Source organism: Periplaneta americana, chromosome 9 (assembly GCF_040183065.1).
Source record: "Periplaneta americana isolate PAMFEO1 chromosome 9, P.americana_PAMFEO1_priV1, whole genome shotgun sequence".
Lineage (NCBI taxonomy): Eukaryota > Metazoa > Arthropoda > Insecta > Blattodea > Blattidae > Periplaneta > Periplaneta americana.
In genome coordinates, this window is record NC_091125.1 from 19,292,476 (window position 1) to 19,311,711 (window position 19,236).

At 36.0% G+C, this 19,236-nt stretch overlaps 1 protein-coding gene across 10 annotated transcripts in view; it reads left to right on the forward strand.

Annotated features, from left to right (window-relative positions):
• LOC138705813 (uncharacterized) overlaps positions 1–18,773 on the forward strand; it is a 219,674-nt gene extending 200,901 nt beyond the window's left edge. For 9 of the 10 annotated variants that reach the window (XR_011333807.1, XR_011333811.1, XR_011333808.1 and 6 more), the window contains one exon: positions 8,853–9,352. Coding sequence is in view for 2 of the 10 variants with exons in the window: in XM_069834473.1 (XP_069690574.1) it covers positions 8,853–8,855 (3 nt within the window). In the remaining 8 variants the exon portion in view is untranslated. Of the gene's footprint in view, positions 1–8,852; positions 9,353–13,013; positions 13,161–17,667 lie in introns of those variants that run through there. The other variant, XM_069834472.1, reaches the window with a different exon arrangement.
• The last annotated feature ends 463 nt before the right edge of the window (positions 18,774–19,236 follow it).

Here is a 19,236-nt window from a genome sequence, read left to right on the forward strand (position 1 = left end):
AAAAATATTGGAGTGCAAGAGGTCAAATGACTTTATTGTCAAACTATAACAAACTATTAACATCATGAGCAGGTTTACCTTTTTTGTGAATTGGTACAATGATTGCTTTTTTCCAAGCTGCAGGAACTGAGGTGTTCCGTGATAAATTGAAAATGGATAAAAGTACAGACTTGTTAGAATATTTGTAATATATGTTTTGTATTAGTTCAAGCATTAACATTGAAAAAAATTAAGAATTGAAGTGAATATTTGTAATCACTTGTGGTGCTCCACTACTGTTTTTTAAATATAATGATGCTCATTACCTGTATTGTTATAAAATATATTTTATGGTATGGTAGCATTTAAAATACTTTTCACTGAGCTCCATGGTCACAAACTTTACATGAATTTCTTTATAGAAGGGTAAAAGATATGAGAGAAGAATAGACATCTTAGCTTCCATGTAAAAATAACATTTCGGAAGAGTTTAACATATTACTTGACTTTTTATGCTTCTAAAGCACACATATGTCTTTGTAACTGTGGCATAGTGTCCTTCTCCCTGCCGAGGACATGACAGGATACAGAACATGATGACATAATAAGTAAGCTCTGAACTGTCTCGGGATTTAACAATAGCAAATAAAACGCTAATGAACTTGTACTAATAATGGCTACTTTAATAACATAGAAGTCAATCTTAAGAATATAGAAAGCAGTCCTTAATTTGTGTAACAATTAGGCAAGGTACATCTATCCTCCACCGACCAAGGGGATAACAACAACTTACTAGTAAAGCTAAACATAAAACAGTTCCTCCTGGCGATGAGGTAAAACCAATAAAAGAACAAGGGTGACTGCACAATAACTAACGTGGCCTAGAAATAAAGATACATAATAGTGAGATAAATAATATCCTGAAATGCCCCTTATATTACTAAACTTGTCTCACGAATGATTACCTGTGGCAGCAAAGACAACTGCTCGAAATGAATCATTTGATGCAATCTCTTATCTCAGGTGTAGCAGTCTAATTTTCACATCAATGCAATGTATCATTGTGACAGTATTAAGTTCAGCTATTGCTCAAGAACAGTGAATATGCACCCTCTCAGTACTGATCGATATAAGTGGCGAGAGTAGTGCACAGATAACACTATTTACTAGAACTGTATTAGTGGCACTGCTATTCTCGAAAACGAGAAATAATCTGCCTGTTAACATTACACCGACTACTACTAAATACTGCAATTCGTGACTCATACTAAAATACAAATTCCTTCTCTGAAACAATAATAAGTGGAGACAGAGGCTGTGATGCAATTTCTTGTTATCAACATTGTATCAACAACATTCACCTTAATCGGCTTAATCACTCGACAGTTCAAATTTTGAATATTGTAAACACATGATTTATTTAAGTTTGAATGCAGGACTATATAGCAATAGATACGAACAGTAGCAGCTGGTGGTCAAAATAATGAGTGTGCTACAATCTCTATATCGGCCTACTGTATACACTTACATGTATTTATCTTAATTTGAGACTCGCCTAGTGACGAATTACCCTAGTGTTAAACGTTAAACCCTCCATCTTGGACATTATACTCTTTTCTATTGACAGTATTGTAAGAACAGTGAGCGATCCTGGGACATAGTGTTCCTTAAAAATCATCTTTCTGGCTCAGCAGTGGTCATTGGTGTTGTACCAAAAATATTTAACAACTTCGTTACTTCACAGAATGGATCCTGTGAATTGTTGGAGGCTATGTATTGTAACAATTGAACAGCTCCATCTATATTTCGGAAGTCGAGTCTTCCATATAGAACCCCAAGTTGTGTCTTTAATAATCTTTTGTTCAGTACAGTATAGCTGTTGACAGCAACTTCAAGTTCGCGTTCAGGAAAATTATGCAAAAAATTTGCTGTTTAACAATTTTGTTGAGTCTAGGTAGCTTAAAGACTGGAAACGATGAGTAGTTTCCTGAATTATATGGTCACATACTTCCTTGGCTTCAATTTTCGGATTCCATTTTCCGTCGCTTGCTGACTGATTCAGGAGGAAACTCAAAAAACTGGTAGATGGCAGCAGCAGTCGGACACTTGATTACCAAATACATTGTACATAGTTCCGAGTTCTTCCACAAACAAGCATTCTTTCGTTATGCTTTACTTTTGCAATCTCCAAGCTGTGTTGTGCTGAAGCTGACTACAGCACTTACCCGCGTAAAAATAGCCAATCAGAGCAGTGAATTCAGCTTCGCACATGCGCAATAATAATCTACATTCTCATGTAAGTTCTGAGTAGCACAACGTACCGCCTGAGGCACCAAAGAACGAAGAGCGAAGACTAAACACTCTATAACGCGTCGTGAACATAACCATGGGAAATTGTCAAATGGCAGATTACACACTATGGCATTGCAAATACATTATTTAAGCAAAAATTATCATTGTACTGTAGCACATAAGGACGGGCCGCCCCTGGATACGAACTAATTTATTAGCTATCGGAACACATTACATTAATGATATAAATAAACTGAAATATTATAACTATACTTGTTTTTTTGAAAGATGGGACATGACAGGAGCGTTGCGATTGGAAAAACAACTGAATGTCACGTAGCGTGGTAGGCCTGTTGCTATGGTAACAACGGTTGAGTTGCCAAACTTACCATTCTCACATGGCGAGTGCTTAATAGCTCTCTTGGCGACATTTATTGTGCACACAATGCTAGCATTGGTACATTTCGTGTTTGATTCTCTGTCGCTTTTTGTATTGTTTTCTTACCTTCGCGTCAATTGTCAATGAATGTTTTAACGTCAGTTATCTTAACATCAATTGCTAGCTTCCAACAGCTGGCAGCATGGTAGTCCATATTGGCAACATAGCACTGTAGTTCCAAGCTCGGCCGCTTAACTGTCATATCCCATCTCTCAAAAAAACAAGTATAGAGCCCTGATGTTTGGCAAAATGCCTTTTTTACTGGGTGGAAGTAAATCATTATTTCCATAGATATAAATGTGATTTGGAGTAAATCAAAGTGATAGTCAATTTTTATTTTGCCTTTTTAAAGTGATTCTTGCTAACAGATGCCTTTCTTTTGTCATTTTAAAGCAATATTTCTTGTTTATTTGCAATTTTCTAATTAATTGTAATGGGTATGAAATTTAAGCATTTGAAACAATGACTAACTTTACTAACAATAGTAAATAAAAGTAATTTATTTTGGTGCTTAATCTGCTAATAATCGTGCTTTAATAATGTTGGTCTAATGTGAATAATGATCGACAATCCACATTTACAAATATAATATAGTCATGTCTTCACGATACCCACAATCAGCTTTATAATTTTAAATATGAAGCTCGTTCTCATAGAAGCTGTCACGTAGCATTTCCAATTGTTTGCTTTCATATTTTCAAATCTTACTGTTACAATTTTGTGCTACACGTGTTTATTATTGTAGGAAAAGGAAATTTGAGTGAGGAACAGTCAGTTATTGTCAGGTGACAGAAGGTATAAGATCTGTTAGCAAGAATGCCTAAAATCAGTAAACCATTGAAAAGCAAACTTCTTGCTTACGTTAGTGAATTTGGTGCCCATGTGTTTTCAACTAATGGAACAGTTTTGTTGTGTAAGGTTTGTAAAAAGACAGTTAATCATGGAAAAAAGTCTTTTATAAGTCAACATGTGTCACCTACGAAGTAAATATGCGAGTTATGTTGATATAATTTAAATTTATTGCTAAAATATATTATGCCTTTTTAAAATTCATAATGCCTTTTTCAAAGATTATTGTGCATCTTTTTACGTTTTATTGCCTTTTTTGCCTGCCTATTTTAACTGTTATAAATTCCTAAATATCCGGGCTCTATTGAAAGTAATAATTGACATTACAAGTGGCTCTGGTATCAATATATTAATTTTATTGTTATATTGGTACCAAGTGCAGGAGAGCATGTGATTATATGTGCTGATACAACATTCGTGCTAATAACGCTTTGAAGTGGAATGTACATGCCCTCCCTCTTGCTCCGCACAGTCCCTGCAGTGCCTACATACAGATGTCAACAAACGACAGTGCGCTCACTGGACAGCGATGAAGAAATTTCAAACAACCAATACGAATTAAGTCAGCATATAATCAAACACAGTCAGACTTATAACTTGCACTGTCAAGCATTACTTGCGGACCACACCAGCCACTGAAAAATATCCACGAGTCCAAGGAAGAGTCACCAAGGCAGCTCCAGCAGACTGAAAACCCGTGTAACACAGGCGAAACTATAGTGCTGTACAGCTACACATCTCGTCGACTCGGTGGACAAACAACCACCACTGTTGTCAGACACCAAATTCTTGGCTGCACATCTCAGATCACTCTCCCATGATGCACCACCACTCCAGTCGAATGCTGCCCGACAGTCACTTCCAATGGATGATGTCCGAAAAACAGGAGTAGGGATTTTAACTGACAAATTTGAAAAAGCACCCATAGTAGAAAAATCACACAAGACACTGGCTATCCAACATGCAAAATTCGCGGGTACTCGTGTAAAGGGGGTTAAGTCAAATTATAAGATATGTAAACTTCTCTCCTTTGGTACTGAACAAAACCCCTTTGTCACAAAATACAGAGCACTGTAACTGCATCTTGGATGGAAGCATGATTTAACAGAAGTAATCATGGAGGGTTCAAATCTTTACTTATCCCATTTTAGCCAATTCATACTTAATCCCCTTTACACAAGCACCCGCGAATTACTACCCTCATTTGAGGTGCCAATTGATATAATCAAAAGCAAAGATGATAAGCCACTAGGACTGCCATCTATGTAAAAGAAAGAAAACGAACAGAAATATATGAAAATGAAATACGAGCGAAATAGAAACAAAGTGGCATTAGAATACATCACATAACATATCATAAATTTAAACTGATGACACTGGTTCCACTTGTTGAATTTAATTTGAAGGACTTCAGTATTCATTAGGAAGTGGTATGTTATTTCACTTAGAGAACTCAATGGTGATTTCATTGTTAATGGCTAATATGAATTATTACTTACTTACTTATGGCTTTTAAGGAACCCGGAGGTTCATTGCCACCCTCACATAAGCCCGCCATCAGTCCCTATCCTGAGCAAGATTAATTCAGTCTGTACCATCATATCCCACCTCCCTCAAATCCATTTTAATATTATCCTCTCATCTATGTCTCAGCCTCCCCAAAGGTCTTTTTCCCTCCGGCCTTCCAATTAACACTCTATATGAATTTCTGAATTCGCCCATACATGCTACATGCCCTGTCCATGTGAAACGTCTGGATTTAACGTTCCTAATTATGTCAGGTGCGTTGTATAAGTTTCTCCATTCTCCTGTAACTTCATCCGTCTTAGCCCAAATGTTTTCCTAAGCACCTTATTCTCAAACACCTTTAACCTCTGCAAATCTAGTACATTACTGTAGGTACATTAAGAGAAAACCACAATTTCAAGTCGCACAGAGTTTGTGAGAGTTTCTGGCGTCTTGTCAGCCCACTCGAGTTATTATGTGGCCTCCAGATGTGGAGGGTAGCTGCGAATATATTGAATAAGCAGTCGTGGACAGCCGATAAGGAGTGGTCCTCCAGCTAGGAGTGGGGCGAAGGGCTACAACCCATTACCATAAAAAACAGCTTGTTACGAAACCATACAATAAGCTTCGGAATATGAATTATTACTATTGTAAAATACACACTTTTAACCTTTTTTTCTGACATATCTGTAAATGTTGTGTGTGAACATGTGAGCCAAATCCCATTCTGTAACTACATTGCATACCAAGGTTAAAAGAGGACAAAGTTATGCAATGTGTTTACCGCATAAACTTTTTAAACCTGCATCAGAGTATGTAACCTGGAACCTACCAGCATTCTATCAGTTAGGTTGTGGTGCAAACATGGAAGAACGTAGTTACAGCAGCAAGTGTTGTTCTACACATATTCAACTATTATATTAACACAACAGAGAAATGTAAACATTTTAACATAACAGAATACTGGTTTACTAATAGCTGTAGGTAGGTAAAAGGGGGGAAAAAGTATATTTACTTAAAGTTACAAAGACTGATTATAAAATCATTACGGTCAATAATATTACCTACAATCTGATTTACTTCTTCCACCTATCCATTAAGGCAAGTTGTTGTTCTTTCTTTTCTTATAAACCCAATATACTACATTTTCAACACTGCTGGGGGCAGGCATTACATTATCGTCACAGTCAAATCTCATTAGGTATTTAGTAGTATTGCTGATGTCTTCCAGAGCTAACAGAAAAGTTGTTGGGGACTCATTGTTTGCTTTATTTCCCTCGTCCTTTTCTTCTTTTTCAGATGCATCAAATGCTAGATTTCTTTCTAACATTAATTGTTCCATGATTTGAACTTCACATGTTACATATTTTTCATATGACACACTAGCTTCTAATTGATAACATTTGTCTTCTGTCGTGTTAATTCTGTTACACTTTCAATCCCGAGAGATCCACTTCCATCCACAGATAACCACTCTACTTATGAGAACAGTTAGACATTATTGAATCTGTGATTGCTTTCCAAGCCTCTGCAATGAAATGCAGAACATCCAGAACATTTACCTTAATCATGAATCGACTTGTTAGTTGCACACATTGGTTTTCTCACAAGATTCTTGCGGTAATAATGTTTAAATGACATGATTATATTTTGTTCAGTGTAGAGTAATCAGTAATTATGTCCACCGCTATGCAGTAACGATTAGCCTGCTATTGCTAATTACAGACCCATATCATTATTAACAACATTTTCAAAAGTGTTTGAGAAAGTTATGTATAATAGATTATATCATTACCTGGAGTCCAACAATATATTAGTTTTAGAACAGTTTGGATTTAGAAAACAAAAATCGACAGAGAATGCTGCTTTTAGTTTGGTGGATGAAATACTAAATTCATTAAATTCGAAACTACATGTAGGTGGGATTTTTTGTGACTTGGCTAAAGCATTTGATTGTGTAGACCATAGTATATTAGTAAAAAAATTGAAGTTTTATGGCATTAAAGATGAGATGTTGGGTTGGTTTACATCGTACTTATCAAATAGAAAACAAAAAGTAGAAATAAATGTACCAAATAGTCATAAAGTTACTTATTCAGAATTTAGAAATATTAAACATGGTGTTCCGCAGGGGTCAATTTTAGGTCCATTGTTGTTTCTAGTTTATATTAATGATTTAGCCTTGCCCATAAACAATTTATCTAAAGTAATTTTATTTGCAGATGATACAAGTGTAATTATTTCAAGCAAGCAATATGATCATTTTATAAACACTTCTAATACAGTGCTGAATCTAATTAATGAATGGTTCCATGCAAATAAACTAGCACTTAATGTTGATAAAACCAGTGCAGTCAAATTTAGTACACACAATAGTGCTCAGGTTTCCTACACTATTCGATTAAATGGAACTCATCTCAAAGAATCTATAAGCACAAAGTTTCTTGGTTTAGAATTGGATAATCACTTGAACTGGAAAACGCATATAGAATGTATTACTCGTAAATTGAGCTCTGCCTGTTATGCATTAAGATCCTTATCTACTATTGGTGATATAAACTTACTTAAAATGTCATACTTTGCATATTTTCATTCTGTAATGAAATATGGATTAATATTCTGGGGTAACTCGTCTGAAGCTAAACACGTTTTTGTTTTACAAAAGAAAGCTATAAGAATAATGGCCGGTGTGCATAAAAGGACCTCATGTAAAAATATTTTCCGAAACTTAGAAATCGTGACTTTACCTTGTGAATACATTCTTTCCCTAATGATGCTGTATATTAAGAACCAAGATAAATTCAGTACTAATCAGGACATTCATCATTTTAATACAAGACATAAATCAGATCTTCATCTACCCTCTGTTAGTCTAAGCTGTTTTAAAAAAGGAGTTCGCTATTCATGTATAACAGTCTTCAATGCACTGCCTAATAATCTTAAAGATTTGAAGAACAACGAGAAAAGGTTCAGAAAAGAATTAACCAAATTTCTACATACTCATACCTTCTACACAATTGATGAATTGTTTATGCTTGTGAACTGAATTATTCTACTTAAATGACATGTACAATTTTATATAGCTCAACTAAAATATGTTTTTATATTGACTTAATCTGTTTACTATGTATTGTATTTTTTGTTTAGCATAACTGATGAATTGTATGTACTGAAAATTGAATAGTATACTGTATAGGTCAACTGATGAATTGTTTAAGCTTATAAATTGAATTAATCTACTTCATATGAATTGTATAGCTTAACGAAAATAAGTTTGTAAATTGAACTAATTTGATTGTATATGTTTGTATAGTTTGGCTGATGAATTGTATATGTTCTTAAAATGATTACTAGTCTGTGTAGCTCTACTGATGAATTGTATATAGACCTACTGTAAATTGAATGGTAATATGTATAGCTCAACTGATGAATTGTTTATGATTATAAATTGAATTAATCTACTTGATATTAATTGCACAAATTTGTATAGCTTAATGAAAGTATGCTACTTTGTATTGTATATATTTGTATAGTTTTGGCCGATGAATTGTATATGCTTTAAATTGAATAGTAACCTATATAGCTCTACTGATAAATTGTTTGTGTTTGTAATTTGAAGTAGTTTGCATGATATGTATTATCAATTTCTGTATATCACAACTGGTTGAATTGTTTATGCCTTAAATTTAATTAAATTGTTTTGTATTATAATATAGCTCAACTTATGAATGATCGTTTGCGTTTGTAAATTTAATAATCTGATTGGCTATGTATTGTATACTTTTAGTAGAGCCATCGATGTAGCTCAGTCGACAGACTCGCTGGGCTGCTGATCCGGAGCTGCGTTCGGGCTTGGGTTGGATCCCCCTTTGGACTTTGGTTTCTTCGGAGGTTTTCCCCAGCCGTGGGACTGAAGCCGGATGGTCTATGGCGAGTCCTTGGCATCAACCCCTTTGATTTGATTACCCCCTTTGATTTGATTACCTGGTTGGGTTTTTCCGAGGTTTCCCCCACCGAAAAGGCAAATGCCGGGTAATATTTTGGCGAATCCTCGGACCTCATCTCATCTCACTACATCTCGCCAAAATGTAAAAAAAATGTAAAAAAATTGTACAAAATTGTAAAAATTGTAGAAAATTACTAAATTGTAAAACTATAAAAATTTGTAAAAATTGTAATTGTAATATTGTAAAATGTTGACATGTTCCACATCTTAAAGCTTCATTGCTCATGTAAGATCTATGGAATAAAATAAATGAATAAAAATGAATGACCATGAAACGAGCAGGCCTGGGTTCAAATTTGGTTGGGACAAGTTACCTGGTTGGAGTTTTTCCATGTTTTCCTTCAACCACTTGAAGCAGAATTGCTGAGTAATTTTCGGTGTTGGACCTCGGACTCATTTCGCCTTCATTAGCAAAATTTCATTAATCACATTTAATAGCTACAGGTTGACCAGGAGGACATGGTTCCAGGATTCGCTTGCAGATGGCATCTGTCTGCAGGAGCTGCACATATCCCAGAGATGCCACATGGGTTTCAATCAGCAGACTGCAGTAGACAGAGGGAGTATAGCTCCCTTGGATAGATAGCGCTGTGGCTAATCGCGGAATGAATGTGTCCTTCTGGTTAAGGATGCAGCAGATTCATGCACGTGAATTGTAAACAGATGCTATTGATCTGAAGAGGCTGCAGAGGAACATCACAGGGAGGTGGAGGGGGACTCCTGCTCACATGGACTCCATCAGACCTGAATGCTGTGGCTGAATTGATAGGATGGCACCAAGCAGTGAATCACGTGCTTGTTGTCTGTTGCACCCATTCATCAATGTAGTCTACTGTTATTGAGTAAAAATGTACAATTTTTCTGAAAGGGCTTTCTGATATCAGACCTTCTTGTAGACTACTTTGACAAGTACTTTACTATTTATAAAGACCTCATCTTGTCTTGTCCTAAGCTTGAAAAGATTGTCTGTTTATTTTTTTCGTTTCAATAGCTGAGGCATCCTTACGCTCAATCATCAGTATACAGCTTTAGAAATTATTCTTTTTTTACTTTTTAAGAAAATGAGGTAGGAAAATTTCTCTCTTTTGTTGAAGGAAATCACAAAGCATGCATGGACAATGTCATGTATCCAAGCTTAAGAAGCAAGACCTGAAGCGTTTATACATGTCATTGAAACGATTTAAAGCAGTCTTCAAAGAAAGTCTTCTGGTTTTGCTGTGGCCTAACACAGGGTTTAAGCTAGAAAATAAATAATTTTTGCAAAAATCCACAAATGAAAAATTATATTTGTGCAAATTGCGAAATGCTTGTGCAATATTATGAATAATTGTGCAGAAAGATAAAATTAATTAAGTATGCAGAAACAAAAAGTTACGTTAATTTGTTTATTGGAGTTTTATTACTTTTAATCCATCTTATCACAGTCTAGATACACTTATGCAAGTAAATCATTAGACATTCGTATGTTTAGAATCAATTACTGCTGAATTTATATCACATTAAAATGCGTTATTTTATGGGCACTCTAAACATTGAAATTCTTTACTGGTAGGCCCTTCAAGATTTATTGTTAGCAGAGTGCTAACTCTTTTTACTGAAAGACTGTTTCTAATTCCAGTTTTGACAAGATTCATGCAACTAAATCCTTGCTCACAATTTTCGGTATGCCATGGAATTATATAAATCAATTAGAAAAAATTGTTCACTTGACTTACATTAATTGCACCAACTCTTTGAAATCAATTCCTGAACATCTATTGCTCAATCCTTTTTTGAATATTACCCATGCCATTAGCATTTCATTTAAATTCAGATAAGTTCAAACACATTTCTGATTTCATTTTCTCCATTACCATCCTCGTTTCTGAAGTCCAATGTGATTGTTGCATTTTTTGCACATAGACATTCAAAGCTTGTTGCGTTTTTAGAAGTAGCAAAATGCGACTGTCACTTAAACCCTGGCCTAACATAATTTTATATTCTCTTGTAAAAATTTCACAGACTGATTTTAAATTTTCCACTTTGACAGTAAACGAACGAAAGAATTGGAAAATTTTTCCTATAACAGTCTGAATGCCAACTGCCAAAATACGAGTATGTACACCAGTTCTGTACAGCATTGTGTATTATACTACTACTCCATTTATATTTGCCCATCCAGTTCTTTTTCATTTCTAAAATAAATTGTTTTTCTTTTTAAATCACCAAAATTGCTGTTTCTATTGTCTCCTGATATTCCTAATATTTTGTCTGAAATGTTACTCATTTCAACAATTTCCATAATGTGCTAAACCAGAATATCTGAAGTCTCTCTGTGTAAATTATATTGGTGAATTCTAATATTTCATTTTTAATATAAAAGTTTGGAGTTTTGCAGTACTTAACAATAACTGGCGACATTTTCTTGTCAATGTGGTGTTGTGTACCTCAATTTTCGATGCCCGTGCGTCCTACTTTAAATGGTTCAAACCTACCCGCGCAAACGACAGTCTCTGTTTTCTCTCTCTAACAAAGCAGGTTGGCTCGCTTTTCGCTCTTATGAGGGAGAAAGCAAAGATCATACGGCGACGAGTAACGTTGGCAGTAGAAATACCCCCAGGCACTGTGAAGTAACTACGTGTGGGTTAACACCTTATTGCACCGAGCCCTTCAATTGTATTCGGTATATATGCTATGCTGGATACAGATATGGGAAATTCCATTTTCAAACTATATTAACTGGGTTACATACCCCAGTCTGAAAAGCAGGCTACGCCACTGCATACTACAACTTATGAATTATTCATAAGCACAATGAAAAAACATTAAACACATTTTATTTAACTAATGATTTGTCATCAGACTTTTTTTTTTGTTAAGTTTATTTATACACGCTTTAACATTCACGGTCATCTCACGTGTTTTAGTACCTGTGGGTATATAAGTAAGCCGCTTTTACTATTCCTGTTTCTATTGTTGTGTTGTAGATAGTTTGTGTGTAGGTAACCGACTCAAATTTTCGATTAATGTTTATGATATTGGTGATTGAGGTGATGATGAATCATGGTATGCAAATTTTCAATCCGGCCTTTGTGACTAAGTGAAACCATGAAAAACACCAGTCAGATTGGTCGGCCATGGGGTTTGAACCTGGGATCTCCTGAATGCGAGTCTCAAATGCTACTACCTGAGCCAACTCGTTCGGTAACATCAGACTTGTTCCACAAGTCATCTGATCTTCAGTTCAATGGACGAGCAGCCAACTTTTCTCCCAGCCTTCCAGACTATATCAGACTTACGTATGTAATCACTAACTATCGACCACTGTAACAGAGGCAGTTGTGACAACATTAAATAAGTGAAGCAGAATAATAATATGCGTAATTTCGTTATTCACGACTATTCAAGTCTTTTAAATTCGTTACTTTCGTTACCAATTGCTTAAATAGTTATTTTTAGTTACTTTTGTTAGCAGTAGATGGCCTGTTATTTTTGGACCTACCTGAACACAATGGTATTTTTAAGAATGATGAAAACTCTTATCAAAACTTTCTTTGAAAGAAAAGTAAAATCAGGTCATACGTCAGAGTTTAACAAGTGAAAGAAGCCTGTCCCTGAATGAGAGATCTCCAGGCAAAATTTACCCGTTGCTTGTCGTCGTCTATATTAAAATTCACTTCTATTTATCATCCTTAGCTATCATTTCACCATCAAGGTAATCTTTCAACATATGGCATATAAAGAGCTTCTCTGATAACGTGGCAACAATAGACTACAGAGTACATAAAAAATCTAAGCTACTGTATACACTAACACTAGCAGTTATATCTTCATATGTGCAGTAGGTTTTGGCACTTTTGATTACCAGCAGTTACAATAACTATCTCTTGAATCAGCAACTGTTTCATTTTACATTAAATTTCTGTTCATTACGACGTTAAAAATTCATACCTTCAGCTACAGTCTGTTTCAGAAGATGTTGATCCACTGAAAGAAAGCGATGTACATGGGCTGCTGCTTCCTCATAATCTTCATTTCGAAGAGCAGTCTGCACTCCGCCACTACACAGCTGAAGATCTGAACTCTGACACCCTGCTCTATAGAACACATGTAATTAAAACAATAAAGCTTTATAGCATACAGTAATGCAACAGGATATTGTGAAAACCATTAAAAACTACACAATGAAAAATAATCATAAGATTTTACAGTAATATAACAGTATAGTGAGATAGAAGTCGCATTAAAAACTACACAAAATTTTTTCCTTCCCTTTTTAAATTTTCTTTCTCTTCCAACCATTCCATATTCCAACCTAACCTTGATGGTTACATTTGATTTTAACCACTCAAAGTAATTCAAGAAATAATGAACAAAATGTACATTAAATATTACTGCCAATATATAGAAAACTTCGATCTGTGATTATTACAAAAATAGCCCGTTATCACTATTATTTCAAAATGAAAAAAGATCATTAGCCATAATATCCAACTACTGAAGATAAGAAAGGAAATATGCTGACCTGCATAAATGAAATTTCAAGATGGAGGGAGCACTTTAGCGAAATGTTAAATTGTTCACCCCCAAACAAGTTTATTAAATATCAAGCACAAAACAACGACCAAGATACTAAAGGCCCAGACTTGAGGGATATAAATCTGTTAAAAATTTAAAACAATAAACCTTATGAAAGGAAATTATCATATATTATTATCCCCATTCATAAAAAAGAGAGATGACAACTTTCAGAATTTTTATCATAGACAACTTTCAGAATTTCTATCACTGTGTAACGAAATATATGAGAAAGGCAAATGGCCTCAAGATTTCACGGAGACAGTGATGCTGCCAGTACCAAAGAAAAATAATGCCCAAAAATGTAATGAGTTCAGGACTATCAACTTGATATCGCACTTGGCAAAGATTCTCCTGCGAATACTAAATCGATGTTTATATTCTAAGAGGAAGGAAAGTTGAAAGAGAAAAAATTTGGCTTCAGGAAAGGAAAAGGTACGAGAGATGTAACTGGACTGCAATCAGCAAGATATATCTGGAAAAAAAAGTAAAGAAACGTATGTAATATCTGTAGTGGTAGAAAAGGCTTTTAATAAAGTGCACTAGAATAAATTTATGCAAATCGTGATGAAAAGTGGTGTGATTAGGAAAGAGAGGAGGCTATTAAGTGATCCTTATATGAAACAGCGAGTCAAAGTTAGACTAGGTCAAGAAATGTCATAGGGAAGTGCAGTAAGGACAAGAAAGCTCTTCATCACCTTCCTGTTTAACATCTACTTGGAGGATTTAGAGAAGAATTATTTTCAGAAGGGGTGATAGTAGGAGGAAGAATAAAGTGCATAAGATTTGCTGACGACATGGCGTTGTTAGTAGAAAAAGAAGATGATAATAAGGAATATGCTAATGGAGCTAAATGAGAGCTGAGAGCAGTATGGGATGAAGTTAACGAAGACCATGTTTACTGGTAGAAAAATAAAGGTGATAAATGTGCGAATTCGAAATGAGTCAGTAACACGCAGACAGCTTCAGATACTTGGTATAGGAACATGAGCTGTTGCAAGGAAGTCAAAAGGAGAATAGCAATGACAAAGGAAGTTTCTAATAGAAAAAGGAGTATTTTCTACGAAACTTTGAAAGAAGAACTATGAGACCAGTGAAGAGTTTTGTGTGGAATGTGACTTTGTATGAGACAGCAGACAAAATAAGAAATGAAGCAGTGCTAGAAAGAGTAGGTGAAGAAACAATAATGTTGAAACTGGACAGGAAATTAAAGAGAAATTGGCTACATCACACATGCACGCATGCACAGATATGTAATAAAAGGGTTTTAAAACACTCCACATTCATTGACTTCCAATATACACTATTCTCTCTTTGTCCATAGATCTTTCAGCACTCTCCTACAGATGGGACCTCTCCAGCTCCTTCAGTATTGTCGTCATTTCTTCTCCCTCATCCATATTTAAACTGTTCGATAATCAGCTCTTATCCACCTTTCATACCATAGTCATCCCTTATCCATCCTTTATACATCTAAGAAATTCAAATTTTAAATCACTTATAACTTTAATCTCTCTGAATTCGCAAAAAGAAAATGTATTCTGTTTAAAATCATCACTCACCCTGGCAATATCTAGCCGACGCACTTTAGCACTAACATTTTCTGCCAGAGTTGAAGTAAATGTTACCATCTCAGCAAGTTTCTGGGCATCAGAATGGACGAGTTCGAGACTGCTCCGATGGAAGCTCAGATTCTCTGAATTTAATTTTCAGATTCAGTACAAACCAGGAAAAAAACATCAGAACGCAGATGCTCTATCTAGAATTCATAAAGTGCCCTTTGTTACGATCGACAAGATGGAATCTCAATCCGTTCGAAATCTACAATTGCCGAACCGCAATATGCACAATGGTTGAATGACGCAAATCAGTTTAAATTAGATGACAATGGGATTTTGTTTCGAATCCAAAATGACCGTGAACCTTGTTTGGTAGTACCTATACCATTGAGATTGACTATACTAAAAATATATCATGATTCACCAATCGGTGCACACCAAGGTCACTTATTAAGTCGAAGTTTCTATTGGCTAGATATGAGATCAGACGTGGAAAATTATGTTGCAAATTGCATGTCATGTTGGAAAAGAAAAACAGGAAAACATCCTGTAGCCCTCTTCAGGAGTTCGGTGAAGTGGTGAAACCTTTGAATTAGTTAGCATGAACATCCTTGGTCCATTTCCAAAGACCACTTCCGGAAACGTCTATCTATTGATTTTCATGGTTGCCTTCACGAAGTGGAGTGAAGCTATTCCGATACCTGACCAATCTGCGGAAACTGTAGCTAGGGAATTTGTCACAAAAATAGTTGCTAGTCATGGAACCCCTAAACAAGTATTAACTGATCAAGGCAGAAATTTTGTATCTACATTGTTCAAGGAAGTTTGCAAATTGCTACACATAAAGAAAATACAGACAAATCCGTATCATCCTATGGCGAATGGACTAGTTGAACGCAGTCATCAAACGTTCACGGCAATGATGTTTCACTTTGTGCGTTAAGACCAAAGAGATTGGAATAAGTGGATAGCTATAGTACAGAAGGCGTACAGAATTACACCCCACTCGGTGACCGGGTACTCCCCATTCTTTCTCTTGTATGGCAAGGAAATGCCTCTGCCATTTCCAGTTGATATGAGTCCGAAATTTCCAAGAGAAAATATAGAATCCGACCCTATAGTTGGCCAAGCCAGGAAACTAGAGACGGCCTACAAAGTGGTTAGAGAACGGTTAAAGCAAAGTAAGACAACGCAAGCGAGACAGTACAACACGAGGCGAAATGTGAAACTTCAAACATCTGAGCTAGGAGACAAAGTATTCATACAAAGCACAGTGTTGAAAAAGGAAGTAACGAAGAAATTAGCTAAACCATGGACAAGCCCAGTTGAGATAGTAGAAATACTAAATGAAGTCAATTACCGCATTCGCTACGGAGACGGTAGAACACAAGTAGTTCGTGTAAATAGATTAAAGTTGTGCCGATGTCAGGTTGACGACATTCATCCTACCAAAAATAATACGGAAAGTATGTATACGCACTATTGGGAGAATGATGAAGGACCCCTGGGAATGGAATCGAACAGAGAACCCCAAGGTGAAGGAATAATCAGTGAAATGTCAGGAACGGCGAAAGAAAACGCGTGGGCATCGGAAAATGAGATACCGCTAAGCGAATTAAGAGAAAGAGTAGGAAGAGATGAAGATTTTGAGTCCGAGGACGAAATCCCTCTCGCCTCGTGGAAAGTGAGATCAGATGATCCTCCCCAGGCACACAATTCTGCTGAACCAGACCATGAGTTCGACTCTCCTCATAATTCATTTAATGCTCCCAGTGTGAGTAATGAAACAGCCGAACAGAGGAGCCAACCAACTTCACCTCGCTACAGATTGCGAACTAGAAATATTTACTAACCTATTGGATTACAGATTATCTAATTGTTGTCGCAAAAAAAAGTGATCTAATAAAATATGGGGACGAGAATTATACTCTCTGTTCCCCGGATGTAACAATATTTTCAGCTACTCAGCCGCAATTCTAGCCAGAGTAAACTGAGGAAGCCTGTGTCATCGGATCTGAACGACCTTCGACGTGATATCGTCCATTCCAAGAAAAACCCTAAGTATATTGTATAATGTTAAGTTGGGCATGAAGCTCGCCTGGAGATGCCAAAGTTCAAAATGGGACTTGTAAAATTTACTTCTACTTTTGTAACTTAAAATAACTGTATCATAAATAATTCTGTTCATCGAGTTAACTGTTATGTAATATGTATATAGATTTCGAAACATTTTGAACAATGACATAATATGTTTCTAAGCTTAGGATCAATTTAACATAAGGATATTATTGTCTTGAAGGTTAATATATATGTGTAAATATTCAAATCCAAACGTATCTCAAGTGATGATTTAAAGAAAAGACAGTTGATGTGAAAATTGAAGTTAGACATTCATAACTAAAACTCTTTCGTGGTTGAGTAAATGATTATCTTAATTTAATCATTGTGCTACTCGAACTTATGTACTGTATGTACTCTAGGCTTCGAGAATGCAAGACGTACTGCCGGACGCCGGTGGTGTAACATGAACAGCAGCGTAAGCAACGGGAGCCACGAAGGATAGGTGACGTCACTCGCCAGCTGGAACACTATCAGCGCCTAGCATGGGATTCAACCGCATGTGTCAGCAGAAGGAGAATATTGTATGTACGAAAAGGGATCCAACACAAAAAACAGAGTTAATACTTGAATGCTTTTAGGATAAACATTTTAGCTTAAGAATGGAGTGAATTACATTGAAAAAATGTGTGTGTGTGTGTGTGTGTATGTGAGGTATGCATGAGAAGAAAAGAATATATATCGGGGCCAGAAAAAATAAAAGTGAATGAGTGTGAGAGAGAGAGAAATAATGTTATCTTAATAATATCCCATATTGTGAAATTTTATTGTAACGAAAAATAAGTATCCAAAATCTATTATTGTACCTAGAGTTGATAAGTGTTATAGCTGGCGCCATGCAACGAACCGAACCAACACAAAATCATAGAATACAGTATCTCAAAGTTTAACACGGAAAATCCAAAACCAATTAGAATACATTAAATGAACGTTATTAATGATTCCGCTCTGCCTATGTAATTCAGCGACCACCAGATTCATAGTATACATGATGTGCATGTGAAAGCCAATGGCGAAGGAATAAATACCCCTTAAGCCTTTCTGAGCAGAAAGAGTCCCTGACACGAGATTAACTCTCTGTAAACTCTCTCTGTTGCTTGTGTGTGTGAATGTATTCCAGAATCTAATCCACAATCACTAGGCCAGACAACAAGTTCAATGAAAAAGCACGTGCCATTGAGGCATCGTCTTTTTGAAATGAAGGGGCATAAGCATTGTTATGCCTCAGGGCATAAGAACGCCCTGTAGCATGATTTCCTGTGGGGTGTCAAATCTGAAACAGTCCAGGAACAGTGTCAGCGGAATACATGGTCTTTAGCAGAAATGTAATACAATTCCAGCTTGTGAAGTAAATAGATGCTTAGCCAGCGTTAAAGAGTTTTGTCGCGCGAGCGGTAAATCACTGCCTACGATAAATGTATTCTTACGCCACGAATTACTGCTGGACTATTCGCAATGGTCCAGTGGAACAAAGCATTTTAATTGGTTAAATTAAATCACGCATTGTTCGATTTCTTTTCTTACGCGTAATCTCATTAAAGCGACTTATCACTGTATTGCAATCAATCGAATTATTTGTAACAGAGGTTTGATTAAGACGACATCTTCAAGCACGAATAATCAAAAGGGGTTAAAGCCTATCTCACCTGTCCGATAGCGTGGGTGGTACCCCGTTCGGGAGACCGATAAGAGAACATAAAAAGTGATGGTGAGAGGATACAGTCGGATGGTGACACAGTCGGGCAGGGATCGAGGACCAAGTCGTAATGGCGTCGGCAGAGACAAGAGATATACTATTGTAAGTAACTTGTTATGTATATTTGTATATATTTAATAAATCGAGCATAGTTTCATTCATAACTAATTCAGTCTAGAACCTGAGTTCAGTAATCATGTAGTTTTCCTATGATATCCTGAGAGTCCCAGCTCTT